Source organism: Podarcis melisellensis, assembly GCF_964234715.1.
Source record: "Podarcis melisellensis genome assembly, chromosome: 5".
Classification (NCBI taxonomy): domain Eukaryota; kingdom Metazoa; phylum Chordata; class Lepidosauria; order Squamata; family Lacertidae; genus Podarcis; species Podarcis melisellensis.
Window position 1 is genome coordinate 27,757,021 of NC_138537.1, and position 25,287 is coordinate 27,782,307.

Here is a 25,287-nt window from a genome sequence, read left to right on the forward strand (position 1 = left end):
CGCTAAACTACAGCTAACGTTAACCGTAGCGAAAGCTGAGGCATCTATCACAGAATAGTTCAAAGCACCAACGAGAACAACCGGAAGCAGCTAGAATTTTAGGCGTGTTCCATTGCCTTAAGTGACTTTTCCTTCATGCACCTAGAAATCTGAACCATTGTAATAATTTTTTTAAATATCAGATGTGGCAAGTGTTGTTAGTTTATTTATACAGTGTCCTCAGTATGCATAGTATTTTATGGAGTAACTTAAACATGTGAGGCACATCTGTGCCCGAAAGGCGAAGGAGGGGGCGAAAGTAAGAAGCCTTTTGATCTCACTTTCGCATAGGAGTTAATTTAAGAATGTGAGCACGCTTGCATACATCACGCCAATCTAGGATGTTTAGCAGAGGCAGTGTGACTGGTTCTGCTGCACTGGGCACTGAGCCAAGGGGCCACTGCAGGGCGTTGCAACTATGACTTGGTGAATTGAGCAGAGCAGAAGGTCAAAAGTGGGTGGGGTGCTGAATGCTGGACATGCACAGGATGTTGCTGAAATCTGAAAGACTAAAGTAAACCCCTTAGGAGGAGAGAAGGAATTTTTTTATTCTTTCTGTCGTGACAACAAAGAGTCTTGTAGTTTCTGTTGTCAGAGTTCATTTATAACAATGCTTGAAGGGCTCACTTAACTGAGTAGGTATTATACCTAATGTGAGGCCCAAAGGTTGAGAGATCTGTACTTAGAATCATAGCACTGTAGAGTTGGAAGGGAGGGGACCACAAGGAGCATCTAGTTCAGTCCCCTGCAATGCAGGAATCCTTTGCCCAATGAGGGGTTCCAACCCACAACCCTGAGATTAAGAGTCTTGTGCTCTACCAACTGAGCTAATCTTCCTGTAATTGCACTTGTTTGATGGCTGTTGAGTACTGTGACACATCTATGGCTACCCTAAGTGATGATTTACCTTTTGGCCTTAACTTGTAAATCACCTGGGCTTTTGTCCCCTTCCTATACCTGGGGGATGCAGACCCTGACCTTTAAGGACCTTGTTGCAATAGGTTAACATAAACCGGTTAACATAAATACTGATCAAGGATTGAAGACCTTTGTAATATGGGGGGGGGGGGGGAATGTAGCTACTTAAACTATTCCAGACTGATTTAAGAAAGTTTCAAATAAAAAACAAGTTATGTAGTTGGGTGACATTGTCTTTAAAACAGCTCCAGCTTTCTAGTACATGTAAGCTAATGCCATAATTTGTTAAGGCTGTCTCCAGCTAAGTCATACTCAGATTAGACTCTAATAGACATAGCATATTTGGGTCCATTAATTTTAGTGGGTCTACTTGTGAGCATGATTTAATTTGATACAACCCATAGTCTTCAAGATGTGAGTTCAAGACTCATATGATTACACCTTTGGAAAATGTTAAGTTTTGAAGTATCTTCACATTTAGTCAGTAATGCTTGCTCATAGTGCATATTTTCTTCAGCCAGCAGAGAATCTGATGTTCTGTATGAAGTACTGTTTGATGAAGAGTTTCATGGAGGCTTAACAATAAGGTTTGTTTCTTTGCATCTTTTTAGGGTGTTGCACAGATCCTAGAGAAACATGTAACAATTGCGCAGAAAAGTGCTAATGGATATTTAGTCAAATCACCCTTTGAACAACATTAGGTTGGATCCAAATGTAGCATTTTGCAACTATTAGTGCTCCTGTTTGTGGATGAGACTTCAGTCCAGCAGAGGCACTCCTGATGGAAGGGGAGAACCAACAGTGTGGTGTAGTGGTTAAGAGTAGTGGACTCGTAATCTGGTGAACCGGGTTCGATTCCCTCCTCCACATGCAGCTGCTGGGTGACCTTGGGCTAGTCACACTTCTCGGAAGTCTCTCAGCCTCACTCACCTCACAGAATGTTTGTTGTGGGGGAGGAAGGGAAAGGAGAATGATAGCCGCTTTGAGACTCCTTCGGGTAGTGATAAAGTGGGATATCAAATCCAAACTCCTCTTCTTCATCTGCAGCTCCCAGTGCCTCCATTTGTAGAATTGCTAAGCTTTGAGGTTGTGGTCTACTTTCCCCTACCCATATATTTGGGGGGCAGGTTTCTATTAATCATGCACTACTGGCATAACTAAAGCACTCTTTTCATTAGGCTTCCTCTCCTTCCTCTAGGAGCTCACCTGGCAGAGGGTACCGCATTCCAGCCAGTGCCTTAATTAACCTTTCTTATGGTAATCGGTCTGAAACAGGAAATCAGAAGCTAACTGCCATAGTTAAACCTCAGCCAGCTGTGAGTCCCTACAACTCATATTCACCCGAATCATTTTCTGTATCTACACAAAAAGCACATCAAGGAGGTCTCAACCATTCTCCTCGCTCCCTCTTTGTTCCAACTCGAGTAAGTCCACATTTAGTTCCTACAATTATGTCCCAGAAAATAAAGTCATTGTTAACAGTAGATCTCCATGGATGCTTACTAAACATTTTTTCTATAGCAGAGTTTATACAGGCTTTAATGATTACTGTAATCATGGTTAGCTAGCTTAGACTCATCCAGGTTTGCATAAGAAAGCACCTGGAAATCTCTTAATCCTCATGATACACTTTGAGGGTAGAGAAAGGAAGTGTGTTTGATAAGGAATGTGTTTCTATTTGGGATAGATTCTGTCAGTATAAGGAGGCCAAGTAGGTAAGGAAATTTCCCAAAACAAATTAATGAGGGTTTAAGTTGTACAGGTATTCTTCTTTAACCACATTCACTGGAGATAATCTATTTCCCTTCCCCTCGGGTGGGTGGAAGGGAGGAATCATAGCAATAACGAGTATTTGAAAGCGGAAGAAACAAGTTGAATAGCTATTCCGTAAAATTTTCTTAATCTTTCATCTAGCAAGTGAATGGAAGACAGCATAACAATCAAAAGGTTGAAACCCAAGGCAATTCCAATTCCCTCCAGAAAGGAGCATATTTAAGCAGCAATCAGAAATACAAAGTAAGTAGCATTATTTTCTTAGTACATGCTAGTAGATATAGACTGAGTTTGGGAAGGAAGTAGTTTGGGCATGTGGGTGGGTGGGTGTAAGCAAATATTAAAAGTAGGGAAAATTCATCCCACACAGAATCAGTAGAAAGAACATAGCTCCTTAAAAGTGGAAACCCTTCTACCTTTTCAACAAAGGAGCCATTTTTCTTCCTGGAAGTAAGTGGCAGCAGAAAGAAAGGGTTCAGGGAAAATGGGAGAAGGAAATGCTGTGGAATTGTAAGGAGGGCGGGGTGTGGGTGCGAATGGGTAGTCGCGGGGTGGGGGGCAGTAACAAAAGAGAATGGATACCACATGGGGGTTGAGAGGGTTTTGTATGAAGTGGGGAGAGGTTATGGGGTACCCTATGAGACTGGGACATGGTCAGGCTGCTATCTGAATAAACCTTAAAAAAAATTTATTTTAAACCTTTTTACAAGCGTGAGCTCATTCTGAGCTTAAGACCACCTGACATTTGCCCTGCAACCATTAGCTACACGTGTATATTTGTGATTTTCCCCTTCTTCCATTTCTTGTATGCGCCCTTCCCAAATCTCAGCTCATCTGTGAGCCCCTTATAGAGCCACACCCATTATTTATCCAGCCTCTTTAGATGCTTCCCACTTTTTATTTCTTGTCTACATTTGGGCGTTCAACATTTCACCTTGAAGAAACTCCCATCCGCCCCTGTTTAAAAAGTAGAGATAAAATTGAGGAAGGCCCTGTAGCGTAGGGTCTAGGTATAGGTGCAAGAAAATATGTGGCAGTGTGACACTGTGAGGCAAAGTCCCATGATACTATAAGAACTGCATTGGTAAGCAGGCATGCTGATGCAGTAGGTGGCTCCCCCTTTTACCTCTCCACGATGTCGGGAGACCAGAACATGTTTTTCCCATTTCACTACTGCTTTGACTTTATGAGTCTAGGGTAAGTGACTTCACTTACTACCTCTCTTCCTCATTTTGCTTCTTAAACTGTTAAGCTATTGAATCTACACAGCCATAGCTCTCTTGGGTGTAAGGATTTTATTAGAGCAGATCTTGCATAAATGGGTTGGTTTTATTTTTCCTTCCCACCAGGCTCAAGATAAGCAAGATGATGAATTTTGCAGCATATGGCAATCATTGCAGAGCTCTGGAAAGTCTCAGTCTGCCCAACATGATAGGCATGAGAAGGTTAGTTTCTGTAGTGGAGTGGATGTGATGTGTGTGCGACTTTCTGAACAGGATTTTGCAACTGAACAATGTCATTTTCTAGGGTGGAATTTTACCTCAATACATAAAGCTAAATACGGGTGGCCAGTTCTGCAAACCAGGCTTCAATGAGAGTAGCTTCAAAGGCCAGCAAAGAAAACCGGAATCTTTCAGGAAGTGTAAGTACTTTTGTTTGAATTTTGTATATTCCTTCATCAAGTTAGGGATTCAGTTTTGGAAAGCATTTATTTTATTCTAGTCCTGTAGAAAATGATGCTTATGGCAGATGGAGTGTTGCCTTTATAACCCCAACCCTTGGTATTTTCTCTGAAGAAATGCATGTCATTACTTCCCCCTCTCACCAAAAAAGGGTGAAAGTGGATTTAGGGTTGCTAATACATAGAGATCCATTGAAATCAATAGCCTTGAGCTTGATTATTATGAGTATGACATAGTTTTCTGTCACACTTTGAATTTTTGTTTGTTTTGTGAGGTATTGTTTTTTTAACTTAATCCAGTTGATGTTCTTGTGGCAAGAAGTTTGGCACCCATCTCTATTTGAAACAGTTCCTGAGAGGGGCAGCATTAACTAGCCCTAGCGCAATACCATTTTTCAACTTGGAATTTACTATTTGCAACTGCAGGAAACCACCATTTGAACGACTGAAGTCTGTTTTTCTATGGCTGATGTCACTTAAAAGTGCTTTTTCTAGTGGCCATAGCATCAGCAAGAAGGATTTCAGAGCTGGGAGCTTTGTCTGTTGGAAAACATCATTGTGTGCTTAACAAAGACAGAATTGTACTGCAGACTGTTTTTCACTACCAGCAGGAGCTGGTGTTACATACTTTCTGTCTTTTCCCATGTCATCCTAAAGAACATGCATAGCACTCTCTGGATGTCCACAGGGCTGATTAGATAGATCAATTGATCAATATGGCAAAGCCATTTGGATAAACACGTTTATTATTGCCTCTCATCCAACATAGTTAGTGAGAAAGATTTCAACATCCACCATAGCTAGGTGGATTAAAGCTTGTATTTCTTTGGCATATAATTCTCTTCATTTGATTCACTTAGTGAGAGCATCTGCAGCATTTTCTACAAGTGGTTTGTAGGGCAGGGACTTGGGCTACTTCGAATACATTTACAAGACACTATAAAATATACCGTACATTTATGCTTCCGCAGAAGCAGCTTTTCAGAGGCGTCAACAGGCCCTTTAGCTGCAGAACAGGAGTGTGGAACATTTGGCCCTCCAGCTATTGCTTGAACTAGAACTTCCATCAGCCCTAGCAAGCGTGGGCAATGGCCAGGGATGATGGCAGTTGTAGTTCAGCAACATCTGGAGGTCCAAAGCTTCTCCACAGCTGCTACAAAAAATCCCACCTGGGTGAGTCTTAGTTCCATTAAATAAGGGTCCATGGGATTCACCTAAAGGGTGTTTCTCAGGGAGTACAGGGAGGCCAAGGCCCACCCAAAGCTGCATGACATAATTAAGAGGTGGGTTAAGAGCAGAGTGTTTAGAGAGTGGTCATGCCTTTCTGTTTGTTGACATTTGGTTGTTAAATATGTGTTGTTTTTAATGGTTGGATGTTTAACTTACAAGCTTATCTAGATGGTGAACTGTTTTTCTAAGGGAGGGGTCACTCAGAAATTCTATTGGAATCATGACATTTTCCTGCTTTTAAGTAATGTAAGGAACTCATTGACTCATCTGGCGGTGTCCTAGTGGCCCTTGAGAAACACCTTTCAGCTAGTCCAGTATACCCATTTCTTTCATCCTGTTCAGGAGTTACATTGTGCTGTTTGAGTTCTCTGTTGCAGCCGTCCACCCAGATTTTATCCCTTTTGTTACAGCTTCTGAACAGAGATAGTAAAAAGAAAGTGGGGGGAAATATACTAGATTGATGAGGAGGACTCACCCTAGCTGTGCTTCTGTACCTATTTACCTGGGAGTAAGCTCCATCAAACTAAGTGGGACTTCCTTCTTAGTAGACACATGTAGGATTGCACACACACTCGTTTTATATATAAACAGTTTTTGAAAAAAACATGTGTTACTTGTTTAGCTAATATTATAAACTTTTGTATTTGTAGCTAAAGACGACTCTAAAGGTCCAAGAACTGACAGTCAAACACATAAAGGATCAAATAAACAGGTAATTTTCTGATGCTGTTTTAGGTTTGCTGTTTTATGGTGAACTGTTCAAAGGAAACAAAGGGGAGAAATAGCAACGGTTTGTGCGCAGATGCTTGGGTATGCCTAACATATATTTCTGGACATGGATTAAATTGGCAGCTGCCCCTCCGCATTCGTGCCACAGAGTGTAGCTATATGTATGATATATCTGCTTGAGGGAGATGGCCCTTGTATGATCGCATAGATCTTGACTAGTGAAGTTGAGAGATTTCCAAAATTACTTGTGCAGCTAATCACTGGTTAGGTAGGTGGCCATAGCTTTTAGCACGAGTGATGTAAGAAAGTATACCTGCAGGAATAAGAGTTTGTTAAAAAAACATTTCCGCCTTGTTAATTTGCTTTTACATTTGACCTGGTCTGTCTCAGAATTTCGCAGGTGCTAATAAGTATAGTGTGAAGCTATTGAAGAGGAATGAAGCCCCCAATGAGCCAGTAGAACCAAAGCCTGCAGTTGACAGTCCCAGTATAACTGAAAAGGTAGGAAAATGGCAATCTAAATATTTGCATATACCCAGTACATTCTGAAGAAGAAACAACATGACAAGTAGATTTTATTAGATATTAATTTTAATGCACCAGAATTGTCGAAGGCTTTATTTTCTTCATGGTCTTTTTCCATATGGGATTGCACCTGTGAAGAGTACTAGCCAGACCTTTTAGCAAGCTCTAAGCCATAAGATGATATTGTCCCCCCTCTCTCTGTCAAGCATAAGCCAGAGGATCACTAGATTATCCATGTCAGATCCCTGCCTCTCTGCTCAGTGGCCTGCTGCAGATAATACGTTTCTCAAAATTGTCAGAAGAAATGGGATAAAATAAAGATTTAAAATCCTCTCTATATAAATTATATCTCATGTATGGGTTGTGAATTATCGTTTGTGGCCATCTAGCTAAATCATAGTGGTATTATATATACAGAACAGCTAAAAAGACTGACAGCTGAACCACTTCGTAGCAAGTTCCTGAAGAATTATGAATCCCTTTTACTTTTTTGCTTTGTTTGAAATACATTTAACATGGCCCACATCTGCTCCTGAGCTTTAGAGCCTTTGTCCTTTGCTGCAGTATTGAAGAGAATTCTAGGCACACAGTGGAGACACGGGCAAAATTCTTCCAGACTTTGTGGTGAATGGGAGAGACCTTTTAAGTAATATGTACCTTAAAGGTAAAGGGACCCCTGACCATTAGGTCGACTCTGGGGTTGCGGTGTTCATCTCGCTTTACTGGCCGAGGGAGCTGGCATACAGCTTCCAGGTCGTGTGGCCAGCATGACTAAGCCGCTTCTGGCGAACCAGAGCAGCGCACGGAAACACCGTTTACCTTCCCGCCCGAGCAGTACCTATTTATCTACTTGCACTTCATGCTTTCGAACTGCTAGGTTGGCAGGAGCAGGGACCGAGCAATGGGAGCTCACCCCATCGCGGGGATTACCGACCTTCTGATCGGCAAGTCCTAGGCTCTGTGGTTTAACCCACAGAGCCACCTGTGTCCCAATATGTACCTTAAGTTCCTTCTAAATGAATAAGTTTTCATATTGATTTCAGTGGAATTTGCACAGAGAAAATACCTTTCTCTGAATTTTGCTCTTCTAATTCTTTCATATATGTACATATCTATATATTCCTTAGAACGGATCTGAACTTGAAGACATTTTGGCGTCTTTGAAAATTTTCAAAGAAAAAGAGGTGCCACGGTCATATCCCAAGGAAGCAACTAATGAAGAACACTTGTCTCCACAGTCTTTTGCTATGGTTTGTATGCTGCTGTTGGAATTGACTTCATTGGTTTAACTTTGGGTGCATTTAATGTACAGAGTTCTATGATAAAATTCTCAATTTATACAAGATATAAATGCTGTTTGCTTTTTTTTTTAAAGAAAGGAACACAGATGCTCAAAGAAATTTTGAAGATAGATGGTTCTGACACAGCAGAAGCAAAGTCAGTGGCGAATGAAGTGTCTGCTCCAACTTGCAGGCAGGATTCTTGTGCGCCTGCCTCACAACATACCAATGCCAAAAAGATGGGTATGTATAAAAGCTTTGCCCTATAATTGAATAAATGGTTTGTGCTATGCAGATTTAAAATTAATGTTTATTGATTATATAATACCTTTTGAACATCTAACATTCAATCAAATTAAACAAAGTATTCTGGTTCATTTATTCAAACATGGTACAGATTACATGTATTTATTCTCATTGATAGCTGCTTTCATGAACAAATCCCCTGGCACTGCAGGACCTCAGAACACTCAGGGCATGGAGGTTGGAGGCCACCCACTTCTTGGACCACCAAACTCATTATCCACTCCAGTATCTGAGCTTTCTCATATCTGTTCCCTTCTTGGAATGCTGCAGCCAGATTTCTCATTTCTTAGAACACCACAGGTAACTTAGCTTCAAATATCAGATCTGTGTAGTATGCAAAAAAAAACCACACAAAAAACCCCAAACCCATAATCTCTTTTATTTCCAGTTCAAGTCTTAAATGTCCTTGCAGAAATATAGCCAAATTGTTCCACCCACATGCAAGGAGGAGGCATCAACAGACTGGGATTTGCAAGGGACAAAATACCTTTATGAACTACCCTAAAAATAAAGGGGAAAACAAAACAGGCTAATGAGCACTTGACAGCTATTGACTGCTGAGCAACATGGGAGTTGGGGCAAACTATAAACCAGGCGATGGGGTGGAATGGAAAAGGAGATTAAAAGAATGGACACATAGGTATAAAAAGAGTGGAGAGAATCATTTCCTTGTCTGAGTAGGTAATTTGTGGGTTCATGCTGAGAAGTTATTTGTCAGTGTCCCCAGGGACAGGGGTGATAGCTGCTCCTCGTTTTTCATCGTTTAGACCAGGGTAGCCAGCATGGCGCCCACCAGATGCTGCTAGACTCCCCAGCCAGCATGGCCAATGGTCAGGGATGACGGACGTTGTAGACTGGTGACATTAGACAGAAGGATACTTGGCCAATCTTCAATAGGAAACTCTGTTAGAAGGCAAATAAATTGCCCACCCTTTGTATAAATCTGTCCATTTAGCAGTCTGTTTGCAGTATGTAATGTAGAAAATGAAGTTGCTTTGTCCTCTTTTCTTCCATAGACAATGACAGTTTGTCAGGTAAAGCTATCCAATGGCTTGTTAGTACACGGACCTCAATGTCACTCTGAAAATGAAGCTAAGGAGAAAGCAGCACTTTTTGCTTTGCAGCAATTGGTGAGACCAGCAGTCAAAATGCTTTATAAAACCTTAAAATGCTCATCTCCATTTATTAGCTAGCCATGCTTCCTGTATCACAAACTTTAAGTACCCTTTTTCATACAGAGCTCTCTCGGGATGAACTTTCCTCTGCCACCACCGCCTGTATTTCCAAATTATCAACCCATGGGAGCTCTTGTGCCTCCTGGATCCATTCCTCCAGTCTTCACGCAGCACACTGGTATGTTTAATCAATTTTAACTTCCTGTGTGTGTAAATGCATGTTTTTCATACGGTATAGTTGGAAGCAAATTAACCTTTTGTAGAAGTTGCATAGTAGCAAACTCCTAGTCCTTATCAGCAACAGTGCTTACTTTAATAATTGTATATAATTTGATTATTCTATATAGATTAATTTTATAAACAACGCCCTAAGTTTTTATAAACAAAGTCCTAAAGTTTTTAGGACTTAAAAAAAAATCTAATGTTCTTTATGAGACAAGTTGCATTATTTTTTCTCACAGTGAGAGGGGAAAGTATTGAATGCACTGATCTCGTGTCTCATAAATTTGTCTTTTGGGTTCCATAAAGAATGCACCTTTTTCTCCAATTCAGTTATTATGAAATATATGAGCTAAATTTAGCAGCTAAATTTCCTTTCTGAATTCCGTTCGGAAGTGGAGGGAGGGAGGCTTTGAAAGAGTAGCTACCCATTTTTCTAAGTTAATACTGGAATCTAAAATGAGCTTATTGTTTTCGCAGCTAATTTGTTTCCTTCACCACCTCATGCGTTTGGCCCAGTGCCATGGGGAGCACCAGTTCCAGTCCATGGGAAACCTTACTTTCCTGGTTCCTATCCTGGGAATATGCCTTTTGCCGGCACTGTACCAGCTGGTGCACACAATCAGTTTATACCCTTGCAGGTAAGATCTGACAGCAGCTACACAGAGAGAGAGAGAGAGCGCCAGTGTGGTGTAGTGGTTAAGAGCAATAGACTCGTTATTTGGGGAACCGGGTTCGCGTCTCCGCTCCTCCACCTGCAGCTGCTGGGTGACCTTGGGCTAGTCACACTTCTCTGAAATCTCTCAGCCCCACTCACCTCACAGAGAGTTTGTTGTGGGGGAGGAAGGGAAAGGAGAATGTTAGCCGCTTTGAGACTCCTTCGGGTAGTGATAAAGCGGGATATCAAATCCAAACTCCTCTTCTTCTTCTTCTACATATGCTTCTCGCATGTTAGAAAACTAAACCTCTTTTTTTTTTAAGGTAACTAAGAAAAGGGTTGCCAGCAAGACTAATGTTGAGCCAAAGGAGTTCCCAGGTTCTCTTCAAAATGTGCAGTTAAAGAATGAACAGTCAAGCATCGACACTACAAAAATGAACCCACAGGATGCTTCTTCAGAACATTTAAGGTCTCATCAAGCTGCTCCATCTTTCCAAGAGAAAATGGCACCTTCAGGCTCGGTTGCATCTCGTAAGAAATCAATACCAAATGTGTCTACCAAGCGAAAGCCCAGAAAACTGGCTGTCAATTTTGGTGCACCCAAATCTTCAGAATAAGTATGGGTCATGGGTTACTTTACATTTCCTTAGTGTTATAAAACCAATAAATATTATTTTAAAAATGTAAGCATAATAATTTAAAAGGTGTTTTGGACTGTAAATATTTTCTGTCAGTCACAATGAAAACAATTATGTTCACTGAAGAGCTTGATTTAATGTGATGTAAAACACAAGAAACTCTTGAGTTAAAGTAACAACCCTGTCCATCATGCCTCAGTCTGAAAAGTGGGGTTTGTGTACTGTCCCAGAAGTGGAGCAATAATACTGACTTGGCCGTCTTAATTGAGAATAGCTTTGTTTAAACCAACATATAAAAGTCCTCAACGAATGCAAAGCATAATTCTCGATGTCTTGTTTTTAATGATATAATAACTTCTAAAAGCAATTTATTTATATGTAACTGGTATACTTTATTTTTAGATTTTTCAGGTTTTTTGATCTGATACAGTGTGCATAGATTTTAACTGTTGTGGCATTGCCAGTTGACTTTATGTAAGGTTCATTTCCAGGAGTTATGCCAAAGCAGCTTAATAACTTGGACTATTGTAATAAACTATCTTTAACTAAATGCCACCACAAATGAGCCACTGACAGAGGAAGCCAGAGCAAACAAATGCTTCAGGCATTTGCAGCAGGAGTCGACAAAATGTTGTGCTTTCTAGATGTTGCTGGACTCCAGCTTCTATTAGCCCCAGCCAGCATGGCCAGTGGTGAGAGATGATGGGAACTGCAGTCTAACAACATCTGAAGAACACCATGTTGGTACCTCATCACTGTAACAAGTTGTAGTTTTGGGAATGACTCCTGTACGCTTCTCTACTAATGTGCAGCCTCCACAACAGATCTGGCTCTGCTTTTTAAAAGCACTTTCATTGTTCTGAAATAGTATATACTCCTTGGATCTGGTGTCACCAAAGCATGATTCCTTAAATAGTACAGTTTCAGAAATAATGGCAAATCTTCCCAAATATTCCAAATTAGTATATGTGTAAGCTAGACAACCTAGTCTAATTCGTATTCAGACTCAAACATTCATTCTGCTGTGCTGTTTTAGTTCTACTGTGCTGCCTTCCTGTGATCCACTTTCTTCTTCAGCACAAATTCATGTTTCATAATCTGAGATATGTAAAATACTTGCCTGAAAGATACTGTTTATCACTTATTTTTTAAATGCCACAATTTCTTAAAAGAGAAACTAGCTAAGCTGTTGTGGGTCACACGTTACTCCCCCACCCCCTGCCTCAAATAACATAGATTAACCTCTATATAGGAAAATAATGTTGCAACAGTGCCCTAGGTGCAATCTTAGCTCCACTTCTATGTATCATGGAGCTATTTAAATCTAAAATTTCACTGTATCCAAGGCACACAAAAAACCCAACTTGGTAACACTCTTCAAACTATATAGTATGGAATTGTTATTTTTTTTGTCATGCAGATTTATTTTCATGTTCTAGTAGTACTGTGCAGCAGTGGGGAACCTTTTGGCTCCACAGGCCAAATCCTAGTCCAGGAAGCAAAACTTGACAGGTGTCAGTCATCTGACATCAGGAGATTGGATGTTCAGCGTACCACACAGAGCTTGCAAAGAGCCTTGTATAATGCTTTAAAGTGCCTGTGGCTTCAACTTCATGCCCATCAGCTGTTGTCTGTAGGTATTGGGGAACTTACTCATGCAGCTGATAAGCAGGCTTCAGCTCTTATCATCTATCAGCTAATGGTACCAGCGAGTTTTACAGAACTCGGCTGCAACAGATGATCCACCAGGCTTTGACTTTATCACTGATGGTTTGTAGAAGTGAAACCTGATTTTCCTTGCTTGCTTTAAGGCTTCTGGTTGTACATTGGAGCCACAGGTTCCTCTCCGCTGGGTTGCATTCCTTTGTTTTAGGGCATTGTTGCTTTGCTGCATGTGAAGTGGTCCTGTTAAGGTGAAAAGTGCTTTCCTCACTGCTTTCCATTTAAGAGTGAAAATACATGCTTAATGGGACTTAAAGCACTTAAACTCAGGACAGTCTGGTCATATTTCCCTTGACAAGGTCTGTCATACTGTTCTCACTGGCATAGTTTAAATTATTTCTCAGATCATATTGCCTGGTAACTTGACTTCAGTCTCTAGAGAATGAATAAGGTGGACTCCCATGGAAGTGAGAACTGATTTCTTTTACTATCGAGTCTCTTAAACAACATAAAATTTTCATTTGTTTACATCTTTGGGGTATATATATATATGGTTACCTGACCCTTAATCCAGGCACTGGAATTGCTTCTAACATGCTAAATTCTGTAAGACTTTTTATGGACCCTGCTGCCAGCATAATAGAAATAGACACCCTGAAGATTTATGTGTATCTTAGAACCAGCAAAATTCTCTGTTTGTTGTTACCTATTGAACAGGGCTTCTTTGTTTTCCATTCTAATAAAAATGCCCATCCAATTTTCATCAGCCTGGTTCCGATCTATACTCGTCATTGTACCTGTTTCATTGTTTTCTATTCTCTCTGTTAATCTGCAGGATTAGTATCAGTTTCTTTATATCCACTGCCCAGTTTTTAGATACATAATCTCTAAAACATAAATAATTGGCTTATAGAATTTTTGCTTGTTTTTTAAAATAAAGTTATATGGCTTATTTCTCTCAAATGTATTTTGTAAATGCTGGAAATTTTCATTAAGATCTTGTACAGAGCAGTATTTTATTAAGATCTGAAAGGGAAGACTTTTTGTGCACATTTTTATAGTTTCTTTTTTAAAAAGAACTTTTGTCTATCTGCCAAAGTGAAATGTTTAAAACTGGCATGATTAATATGGAGTGTATTTTTGTGTATAGTGTTGTGCATTTCAGAATTCTAGCATGTAGCTGTGCAAAAGTATTTTTAAATATAAATGTACAATATACCCTGAAGGAATAAATCATATGGATTAAATACTCTGGAGAACTTTAATACAATAATTTTATAAAAGACTTGGCCTTGTCTGCTTGGAATAAAAATGTAAACTAATTTTTTGAGTTTCGGTATGTTTATTTCTCATTGGAAGAATTATGTCAGACATGGCTTAATCTGCATGTTCTATTTGGTTGTGTGGGTTTGTGGTAATTTGTTCTTAAGATAAGTCATGAAACTTAAGTTTGCATAGTCATGATGCAATCTTGGATTAAGGTTAAGATTGGCCATTTGTTTTCTAGAGAGTGGCAGGAGAGGTACAATTCAGTTCATTCACACTAAAACTGCTTCCTTGTAGGAGAGATGTAAGAGAGTGGGGATAATATGCCTTGAATTACCACTCAAAATGTGACCAATGTTAGGGCAAACAAATGGACGTGGTCTGAGTATGCAGGGCTTGTATGCATAAGAGCAGTTTATGGATGCAGCCCCAGGAGGGGGAGAGAGAGAGAAGGGCTGGATCCAGGCTATGCTATTTGCAATTTGACTAATCCAGTATTTAATGCCCCAAATCAGATATATCAGGTGGAAGCTGGAATGCCTGCGATCAGCTTTCTGTCCAAATGCTTAGTAAATGTTTAAAATACTATAAGTGCTCTGTAAAAACACCTCTGAAATATTGTAAACATCTTAGTAGCCTGAGTCAAAGAGTAACGTCTCCTGACCAACACCAAAAAGTGCAGATAGCACTCTCAAAAACTGCAGATTTTACACTGTGTGTGTGTGTGCGTGCGTGCGCACGCAATGTATATTGTAAGGCAGAAGATAAAGTAACAACACTCTATTGCAGATAATAAAACTTTGAATTGCCAAACACATTTTGACTATGATGTTGATTGCTTCAGAGGGAATCCAGAGTACACAATATCTCAACTTTGAGTTTGCCTAAGAGAAAAAACAATGTGTTTGGAAGGCAGTATGTTTGTAACAAAGTTTCATTTATCTGCAATAGGCAATCGAGTTCCTTCTGTCTTTCATGATACACTAATTTGTCACTGTGTTCAGAAGCTGTTTTAGTATATTGTTTTGCAACTGAAAGAATCATAGAATTGTAGAGTTGGCGGGGACCCCAAGGGTCATCCAGTCCAACCCCCCGCAAAGCAGGAATGTTCTCAACTGTCTAGTGAGGCATTCACAAAGTAAAGGAAGGATTGAACTCTGATTAATAAGAATACACACACAGGCTTGAACCAGCAAGACTCTGGGAAGGGTGCGTATAATAATCTCTCTGTCTCTCCAGCCCCTGGCCCAGGTCGTTTTATTCACAAAAGAGCTTTTTACAGAGTGTTCGTAAGAACCAATCAGATTTCTTCTGAGCATTTCAACAAACCCCAGGTGGGAACAAAGTTAAACTACAAACTAATTAAGCATGGGGTAAACAAAGAACAGAACTACAAAGGAGAGCATTTAGAATCATAGAATCATAGAGTTGGAAAAGACCACAAGGGCCATCAAGTCCAACCCCCTGCCAAGCAGGAAACACCCTCAGAGCACTCCTGACATATGGTTGTCAAGCCTCTGCTTAAAGACCTCCAAAGAAGGAGACTCCACCACACTCCTTGGCAGCAAATTCCACTGTCGAACATTTGGCAACCCCTGAGATCATAAACAAGCAATATACATGATAAGGAAGGCGAGGAGGACAGCAGTGTTTATCACCTTCATGTGAGATCTGTTTTCTGGCCCTAAGATTAACATCCTGGGATTAACATATCAGAAAGGCAACTTCAAAGAAGCTGCCCACTGTCTTTGATGCCCCAGGATGCCTACCTGGCAAAGCAACTGGCAGTGTATGTGACTGGTCAAGAATGAGAAATGGAACAGGGATGCAGAGGTGTGGATTGATCAAGAATCATATCAAAATAGTTTAAACCCAGTCAACGCAATGCTTTCATTGCTGACACGGATGGCTTACTCTATATTTGTTGTAATTCCTCATAGCAATCCCACCTGATCACTACAGCCTAGCACATTCTACAATTTTCGGATATCAGTTTTGTTTGCAAAGGGCCCCGCTGTTTTCCGGCTTTACACTGGAAACTGCACTGCAAGTTTAGAGAAAAGGTGAGTAGAGGGGTGGCATGATTAAAATTTTGTATGACATGGAGGAAGGGGCTAGAGCGAAGTTTTTTTTCTCCCCCTCTTATAACACTCCTGGACATCTAATGAAGATTGGAAGATTGAGGGCAGAATAAAAACAAGAACAGCTTCACACAGCGCACGGAACCCACTTGCATATGGAGGTCAGTGATGGCCATCAACTTGGACGGCTCTGAGAGAGGATGAGGCAAATTCAGGGAGGGCAAGGCTGCAAATGACCTCATACTAGTCATGCAAAGCCGGAGGCAGTAGGAGGGGAGAATGTGCTCCTCCTCAGGTCCTGCTCATGGGTTTCCCAGAAGCAATTGGGTGGCCACTGCCAGACCAAGACGCTGGACATAGGAGCCAACTCCTAGGAGAGCCCCCGTCCAAAGTTGTTAGGCATTGCCCTTCATATAGTGTACCACATTTTGTGATTATGTGGGGTGGGGCTTCCCTATTCAGGGAAGTTTTTAATGTGTGACATTTTAACTTATTCTTAATCTTTGTTGGAAGTGTGGCTGGGAAAACCCAGCCAGATGAGGAGGGTACAAATAATAAAATATTATTATTATTATACCTGCCCCCACCCAATATCTTATCCAAGTTGGCACCTGACCCTCTGGGATTTAACTGCTTGCCCTGGAAACCACGAGAAAGTGGGGCGGGAAACTGCAACCCCTGGCCCTTCAACCCCTTGGTGTGTGGGGAGCTGGCGTTTCAAAACAGGCCGGGCCTCCTCTGCAAAGGCACCTTCGCGCCCTCCGGCGCACCAGGAAGGCGGCGCTCCGCTTCGCTTTCGCCACGCCGCCCCCTCCCACACCTACCCGCCTTCCTCTCCTTCGCAATCACTGCTGGCATTCAAAGCCGGCCGCCGCTGCCGCCTCCACCTTGGCCGCTTTCTCCTCCCCGGAGTCCCGCCCTGCATGGAGAGGCGTTGCTCTCTCGCCCGCCGTCGGCGCGGCGGCTGCGTCCCTCTCCTTCCTCCTCCCGGGGAGCTTTTAAAAGCGCCTGGGTGCCTTTGCGGAGCTCGGGCGCCCGGTTCTTGAGGGGCGACGGCAGCGAGACTCGGAAGAGCAGGACGCCGCCGCCATGGCCTCGCCTGCAACCGCGGAGAAGTATATCTTGGGTGTGGACGTGGGCAGCACGGTGATACGGTGCCATGTTTACGACAAGGCGGCGGTGCTCAAGGGAGCCAAAGCTATGCAGGTGGGAGCTGTGGTGGGGAGGAAGGGCGGGAGGGGGGATACAAGCCGCGTCAGAAGGTACAGCTCGATTTTAACGCGTGTCTGCCTAGAAATAAGCCCTACTTTGCTCCTGTGGACAAACACAGACGTAAGAGTGCAGCCTCTTTAACCACTTACCTGGGAGTAATATGGCTAGGATTGTACCCAGGGTCCTAGAGCTGGAAGGGACCACTGGGGGCCATCTAGTCTAGCCCCCCGCAATGCAGGAATCCTTTTGCATGAAGGATGAGTCTCCTGCTCTATCAGCTGAGCTATCCTTTCTGTGTTTCTCCTTCCTGTTCTTTTCTTTTCTCTCTTCTCCCCTCCATCCCAAAGACAAAACAAAGCCTGGCTCCTGCTCTGTTAGTTCCCTGATGCTTCCACCAGTCACTCATTAGTCAAACTGGCTCATGTACCGCAACATTTTGTTGCAGGCTCTGGTTGCTGTGTAGTATGAATGCGTCAGCCTTCCGCTGCGCATAGGCACATGAGAGCATCATGTACAGAGGTGTTAAATGCTGGTAACATAGCAACCTTCTTGATTCCTAGATCAACGGGAAGGGAAGAATGGGGGAGACCCTGTGGGTATTGGAGCCTACTATAGGAATTGCGCAAAATAATAATAATTGTTTACTACAAAGAACCTAATGAAGCGTAGCACTGTGTTCCTGAGCCAATGTGTTGGAGAGCAGGAAGCTTTTCCTTGGAAAACATTTGTTAGTGTGTTTTAATGAACTGGTTTGCGCAATCCGCGGTATAAGGATTATTGTTCTTTGCTGTTAGTTCCCGCCCCCCAATGTCTGTAAAATAAATCACACAAGCTGAATTTGGAAGGCAGAAGCAGACTTGGGTTTGGAAAGTTTGGGATGTTTCAGAGGACTAAGCGACAAAGCTCAGAGATTGCAGATTAATTGGTTATAGAACAGGCTGTGCACATTTTGTCTGTACATGCACCTTGGTGCTTGATGATGCAACTGTTTCCAAGTACCAGTAAGCTGACATGTTGCAATGCATGTTTACCTTCTGTCAGCATGGTCCTAGTTTACATTTATCAGTTCAAGGAACTATAGTATAGTGCTAGGATAATGACACTTTGAGTGATCTGATTGGGTCAAACTGCATGTTGCATTAAATGTGTGCTTCCGGTTACCCCTTCTCTTTTACCAAAAGCAGCTGTGCGTAGTCAAGCTGGGTTAATGGGGAGAGGGTTTCCCTGCTGAAATTTATCACTTGATGCTGATATTTAAGGGCAAACATCAGTTGTGGGAGGGGACTTTTGATAGGAAAGTGGCACAAGGAAGAAAGTTTCTCTGCAGCGTGACCCAACTCAGATACAACTTTCTCTGAGCTGCTTTTTGTTAAATAGAGACAATTGTTAGCATGCCCTTTAAAGTATATACAGTGGTGCCCCGCAAGACGAACGCCTCGCAAGACGGAAAACCCGCTAGACGAAAGGGTTTTCCATTTTGGAGGCGCTTCGCAAAACGAATTTCCCTATGGGCTTGCTTCGCAAGACGAAAATGTATTGCGAGTTCCTGCAGTCCCCCCCCCTTTTCCTAAGCCGCTAAGCCGCTTATCAGCTGATCCGCTGATAAGCTGCTTAACAGCTGATCGCTAAAAGCCGCTAAGCCGCTAATAGCACTAATCTGCTAAGCAGTCAATGGGCTTGCTTCGCAAGACGAAAAAAACGCTATACGAAGAGCCTCACGGAACGGATTAATTTCGTCTTGCGAGGCACCACTGTACTTCACATAACTTGTGGTGTAGTTTGGGCTTCAGCCTTGTATTATTTGCAAACTAGTTTAATTGCAACGCATGTTATCATGATTAAACTTCAGTGCTTAATGACAGAAGGAAGAAACTGCAGTGATTAACTGGGTGCATTTGTTTACCTCTATGAAGGACTGGGACGCGGGTGGCGCTGTGGGTAAAACCTCAGTGCCTAGGACTTACTGATCGTAAGGTTGGTGGTTCGAATCCCCGCGGCGGGGTGAGCTCCCGTCGTTCGGTCCCAGCTCCTGCCCACCTAGCAGTTCGAAAGCACCCCTAAGTGCAAGTAGATAAATAGGTACCGCTGTATAGCAGGAAGGTAAACGGCGTTTCCGTGTGCGGCACTGGTGCTGGCTCGCCAGATGCAGCTTAGTCACGCTGGCCACGTGACCCGGAAGTGTCTTCGGATGGCGCTGGCTCCCAGCCTATAGAGTGAGATGAGTGCGCAACCCTAGAGTCGGTCACGACTGGCCCGTACGGGCAGGGGTACCTTTACCTTTACTTTTACCTATGAAGGATTACTTATGTCTCCGTTTATTCAAAATACCTTTAAATAGTGTTGTCCTGTTCATGTTTACTCAGAAATACAGTAATTATTGCTGAATTCATTGTTGCTTTGGATTGCAGTCATGTGTGACTATGACAAGAAGACAAAGTGCTGTGCTAGAAAATTAGGTAGCAATTCTATACATGCCTGCAACAACACACTTAAAGGAGTTTGGCCTAACACAGGTGCCCTCGACTGGAGGCTATCTGGGTGGGTCCAGGGGGTTAATGGTTCTTTGTGGGATGGTGTGGTGCCACCTGCATGAAGAAAGCAATTATGGTAAGACCCTTCTCAAGAAGCCCCACTTGGGCCCAGAGTTTTGTGAGAACTACTGTCCAGTTGCAAATATCTTCTCAGTAAACTTCTCAAGCAGGTGTGCTTAAAAGAAGCAGGCCGTCCAGCTACATTTTAGTTCAGCTTAAGAAGCAGTTATGGCACCCCTTACCTGTTACTTTTAATGGGGGAGGGACAAGGGGAATGTGACTCTGTTGATTCTTTTTCTTTTTAAAATATATGCTATTTATTGTTTTTTTGAAAGGAATATGAGAACATAACACCACCACCCCCTTCACACATTTCTCCTACTCACCCCAGAACACAGATTCCTATGGGAAAACGTAATTCCAAAGTCCTAATCTTTTGTTTCCATTGTGACATTTGTGAATGTTCCAAAGATTCCCAATTTTGGACAAGAAGTTGTCAAGCTGCTGCTAAAAGAAAAGTAACTAATTCTTTGATTGTCATTTTCACTTTTAGAGCTGGTTAACAGTACTAATTTTATTTGTAATCAGAATGTTAATCAACAACATTCTTCCAAAATGGCTGTAATTAGTCACTTGCCTGCTACATACATATAGTGGTTCTAACCTCTTCACACCCTCTCCAGCAAAGAAGAGAAATAGCTTTGTTAAGGTGACTATACCTCAAAGGTGATAATGCAGAGACAAAGGTCCGTATAGTTAAAGCTGTGGTTTTCCTAGTAGTGATGTATGGAAGTGAGAGCTGGACCAGAAAGAAGGCTGATCGCGGAAGAATTGATGTTTTTGAATTATGCAGCTGGAGGAGACTCTTGAGAGTCCCATGGACTGCAAGAAGATCAAACCTATCCATTCTTAAGGAAATCAGCCCTGAGCACTCACTGGAAGTGCCTGGCGTGCTCTCGTCCATGGGGTCACGAAGAGTCGGACACGACTAAACGACTAAACAACAACAACAACTTAGTCATGTTCATTCATTTCAAAGGGTATACTCTGAGTAAATACCACACTATGTCTTTAGGATAGCTGGCCCACAGAGACAATACAGCGCAAGTAAAACTGCTCTCTGTATCAACCTGAACAGGTTAGTTTAGTTGGGTTTGTAAGCAAACAGGCCTCAATAATAATGTATGCAAACAGGTTTCTAGTCAGAAAGCCGTAGCTCAAATTAAGTTTGGGTCACAAGTGAGATTAAGGTGTCATACACCACTGCCAAGTACAAAGTTAGGGAGTTCTGCTTTTGATTGCATCTGGGGAAATGTTTCTGACCTATATAGAAGTGAGGAATGTACAGAGCAAACAAGAAATTCAACTGGTACACAATGGCTGGTTACAAAATTAACCACACAGTTCTGCTGGTGTCTTGCCCCACAGACCGGCTGAGAACAGCTAATAATATCAGGTAGGATGTTGAAAGCCAAATGCAACCAACTTGTACTGGACCAGAGCACGCCAGGCACTCCTGTCTTCCACTGCCTCCCGCAGTTTGGTCAAACTCATGCTGGTAGCTTCGAGAACACTGTCCAACCATCTCGTCTTCTGTCGTCCCCTTCTCCTTGTGCCCTCCATCTTTCCCAACATCAGGGTCTTTTCCAGGGAGTCTTCTCTTCTCATGTGATGGCCAAAGTATTGGAGCCTCAGCATCACGATCTGTCCTTCCAGTGAGCACTCAGGGCTGATTTCCTTAAGAATGGATAGGTTTGATCTTCTTGCAGTCCATGGGACTCTCAAGAGTCTCCTCCAGCACCATAATTCAAAAGCATCAATTCTTTGGCGATCAGCCTTCTTTATGGTCCAGCTCTCACTTCCATACATCACTACTGGGAAAACCACAGCTTTAACTATACGGACCTTTGTTGGCAAGATAATGTCTCTGCTTTTTAAGATGCTATCTAGGTTTGCCATCGCCTTTCTCCCAAGGAGCAGGAATCTTTTAATTTCGTGACTGCTGTCACCATCTGCAGTGATCATGGAGCCCAAGAAAGTAAAATCTCTCACTGCCTCCATTTCTTCCCCTTCTATTTGCCAGGAGGTGATGGGCCCAGTGGCCATGATCTTCATGTTGAGCTTCAGACCTTATTTTGCGCTCTCTTCTTTCACCCTCATTAAAAGGTTCTTTAATTCCTGACTAAGTTAGGCCCATTAATTTCAGTGGATCTACTCTAAGCAAAACTTAGTCAAACATGACTATTGCTTGCCAGAATTTAACTCTCGAAACAAGGGAATTCAGACTTTTAAAGGTAAAACCTTAGTATATACAATTTAAAAAAAACATTTCTATATTGGTCTTTAAGAGTTTGCCATTGAGTGGCTTCACGTGGGCTCACTTTCTTAACTCCTGGGTTTGTGTGGAAACACTAATAATAATAATAATAATAATAATAATAATAATAATAATAATAATTTATTTATACCCCACCCATCTGGCTGAGTTTCCCCAGCCACTCAGGGCGGCTCCCAATCAAGTATTAAAAACAATACAGCGTTAAATGTTAAAAACTTCCCTGAACAGGGCTGCCTAGTGTATGAATAATCAAGCTGGCACAGTTGTATAGCTTTCAACAGCTGGATATCGACATCTCCTAGATGGAAGTGTTAGTTCACATTGTTATAAGTTGGTGGGTGCAAGACTCCCTAAATTCCAGATCAAGCTATAGTTAGAATGTAATTAATGCTTCGGGGAAAGGCAGGGGAGAATTTAATTATGGCTTAGAGTGCTAGAGTTGTGCTACTCCCATGTGTGTATTGGAGCTGTGTACTAGAGCTGTGCTCTAACCCTCTGGAATTAACATATGTGAAGAGCTACCGTATTTTTCGCTCTATTGGACGCACCGGACCGCAGGACGCACCTAGTTTTTAGAGGGGGAAATCAAGGAGAAAAATATTATTATTATTATCCCGCAGCTGGAGAGGCGCGCACGGCTAAAGAGGAAGCCCGGGCAGCGAGCGCGATCCATCCCGCTCGCTGCCCGGGCTTCCTCTTTAGCCTTGCCCAGCCTCCCACGACTGGAGAGATTGCGCAAGGCTTTTCTAGAGGAGGGAGAAGGGACTGACTGGCCGTGTCAGTCCCTTCTCCCTCCTGGGGAAAAGCCCGCAAGAGCTGCACGAAGCTTGTGTGTGGCTCTTGGGGGCTTTTCCTGCTTGCCTCCCCCCCTGCATTCGCTCCATAGGACGCACAGACTTTTCCCCTTAGTTTTTAAGACAGAAAAACTGCATCCTTTGGTGCGAAAAATACGGTAATTAAGCCACTGGATGTGTCCACAGCTACTTAAGTCAGCACTAGCCTTCCTGCATGAGTTGATAGCCCGGGTGGGGGGGGGGTAAGGATTAATTAGGACACTGAAAAATCCAGGGCAAATCTTATTTGCAAATGAGTGGGCTCCTTACTTCAACTGAGAGTTAGTTTAAAAGACAATGCCAATGTTTATATCAGAGTTTAATTAGGTTAAAGTTTAATTGCAGAAGAGTTTAATTGCAGAGTTGCAATTAGGAGTTATGCAACAGATATCGTAAGCAGCAGGCAGGAGAGAGTCAGAGATCAGTGGTTGAGAGCAGTGGTTGTGGTCTGCTTAAGTTCAAGGCTGCTGTGACTATGGGAGAAGCCTCCTGCACTGTTAATGCTGTGAACGCCTTTGTTGTAGGCTCAGGTTGTAGATATGTGTAAATAAACCATATATCATAGAGACACTACAGTCTCTGCTGTGCCTCATTTCCAAAAAGGAAATGCCTGGATAAAGATGCCTGGAACCCCTGAAATCTCACACAGCTCCGAGATTGGAGTGGCATGTAACAATATAGTTTGCATCTCCATGCCATTTGGATTAGGTTACCTATCGACTGGCGGACCCAGATGCTCCTGGAGGGCAATTGCAGATTTGTGGATTGTGGATTGTCTATTAATGATGGGACAAATGGACTGAGTTCATCCGTTATCTCATTCATCCTTACAATAATTGTATGAAACAAGTCATTTTTATTCCTATAGCCAAGAGCACTGGGAAATCCGTAAATTTTCTATTTCTGATCCTTAGTTTTTTCACCAACTAGACAATGACTGCTCAGCTGGAACACTAACAGTTGTCACATTATTGAATTCAGTAAGGGAAGCTACAGTAGGGCAAAGCTATATCTTTAAAATGCTTTGTGTGCAAGAGGTTCAGGGTCAGTCTCCAGGCAGGACTGGAAAAGCCCTTTGTCTACAACCCTGGAGACTGTTTTGCTGACAATACTGACCAATGTTCTGACTCTCTATAAGGCAGCTTCTTATGTAGCAAGAAGTGAGCATAATCTTGCATTGCTTATTGAGTTTGGCCATTGTTGACCCTCTGGCAGTGTAACCACCTTTGTACAAGTTGCATCCTCCTGTCACCACCCTCCACCTCCCAGGCAATTCCAAAGGTTCCTCCAACACTCTGGAGCAGATTTGGGGCAGGGGCATAAGGACCTACAGAGCAGAGGGGGAACTGGCAAAAATTGCCTCTCTCCCTGTCCTATTGACAGAAAACTCCACAGGATTCAAGAGCCCTCTGTCAGCACAAAGGATGCCATTAGATACACTACCATTAGATACACTACTGTAACTTTAATCTTTTCTGGAATTTTTCAAGGCTTTAGCAAAAGCTGGACCTCATAAACTGTTATAGCAGATAAAGCTACACTGGAACTAATTTAATATATAGCAGTGGTCTAATATGGTATAAAAGTTTTCATAATAATTAATAGGACAGTCTGACTTTTTGTTGTTTGTAATGATTGTCAATTTGCTGGCACTTTCATATATTCTTTGTATTTAATTTGATATGAAGTTATGGAATTCATGCCTGTAGATTTAACAGGAGTTTTTATGCTGTTTTTTTATGTTGTGAACTGCCCTTCATCTATGGGCAGTTCATCAATGTTCATCAACATTTCCTTGACATTGCTGCAATTATGACTTGATTCTCTCCTGCCTAGTCAAAAGCTTATCCAAACATCTTAATAAAGCTTTCTAACACTTTGGTGCTTTATACTCTGTTCTGAGCCAAGATAATGAAGCATTGTAAATTTGAGGGAATTGAGCCTGATCCAGATTTATTTGCATCACCCATTGATATGCAAAAAGGATGTACGTTGGATCTTCATTCCCTACAGAAACAAATAATAATAATAATTTTTATTTATACCCCGCCATCCCCAGCCAAGGCTGGGCTCAGAGCGGCTTACAAGCAATAATAAAAACAAGTTAAATGATTACAACTTAAAAACAAATACAATTTAAATACAACGCTAAAATACAGTCATTTGTATTTTACTGACATATACTGTATTTTT

The 25,287-nt window shown here is 42.1% G+C and overlaps 2 protein-coding genes across 2 annotated transcripts in view; both read left to right on the top strand.

Annotated features, from left to right (window-relative positions):
• Nucleotides 1-11,215, top strand: part of XRN1 (5'-3' exoribonuclease 1) — a 41,782-nt gene extending 30,567 nt beyond the window's left edge. The window contains exons 30-43 of the mRNA XM_081912565.1: nucleotides 1,475-1,544; nucleotides 2,156-2,381; nucleotides 2,872-2,973; nucleotides 4,080-4,175; nucleotides 4,258-4,372; nucleotides 6,292-6,353; nucleotides 6,761-6,871; nucleotides 8,023-8,145; nucleotides 8,271-8,418; nucleotides 8,600-8,781; nucleotides 9,498-9,611; nucleotides 9,720-9,834; nucleotides 10,356-10,516; nucleotides 10,857-11,215. Coding sequence (XP_081768691.1) covers nucleotides 1,475-1,544; nucleotides 2,156-2,381; nucleotides 2,872-2,973; nucleotides 4,080-4,175; nucleotides 4,258-4,372; nucleotides 6,292-6,353; nucleotides 6,761-6,871; nucleotides 8,023-8,145; nucleotides 8,271-8,418; nucleotides 8,600-8,781; nucleotides 9,498-9,611; nucleotides 9,720-9,834; nucleotides 10,356-10,516; nucleotides 10,857-11,150 — 1,919 coding nt within the window. The 3' untranslated portion in view covers nucleotides 11,151-11,215. The remainder of the gene's footprint in view (nucleotides 1-1,474; nucleotides 1,545-2,155; nucleotides 2,382-2,871; nucleotides 2,974-4,079; nucleotides 4,176-4,257; nucleotides 4,373-6,291; nucleotides 6,354-6,760; nucleotides 6,872-8,022; nucleotides 8,146-8,270; nucleotides 8,419-8,599; nucleotides 8,782-9,497; nucleotides 9,612-9,719; nucleotides 9,835-10,355; nucleotides 10,517-10,856) is intronic.
• A 5,854-nt stretch (nucleotides 11,216-17,069) lies between these two features.
• GK5 (glycerol kinase 5) overlaps nucleotides 17,070-25,287 on the top strand; it is a 32,238-nt gene continuing 24,020 nt past the window's right edge. Inside the window, exon 1 of the mRNA XM_081911118.1 lies at nucleotides 17,070-17,386. Within this exon, the coding sequence (XP_081767244.1) occupies nucleotides 17,270-17,386 (117 nt within the window). The 5' untranslated portion in view covers nucleotides 17,070-17,269. The remainder of the gene's footprint in view (nucleotides 17,387-25,287) is intronic.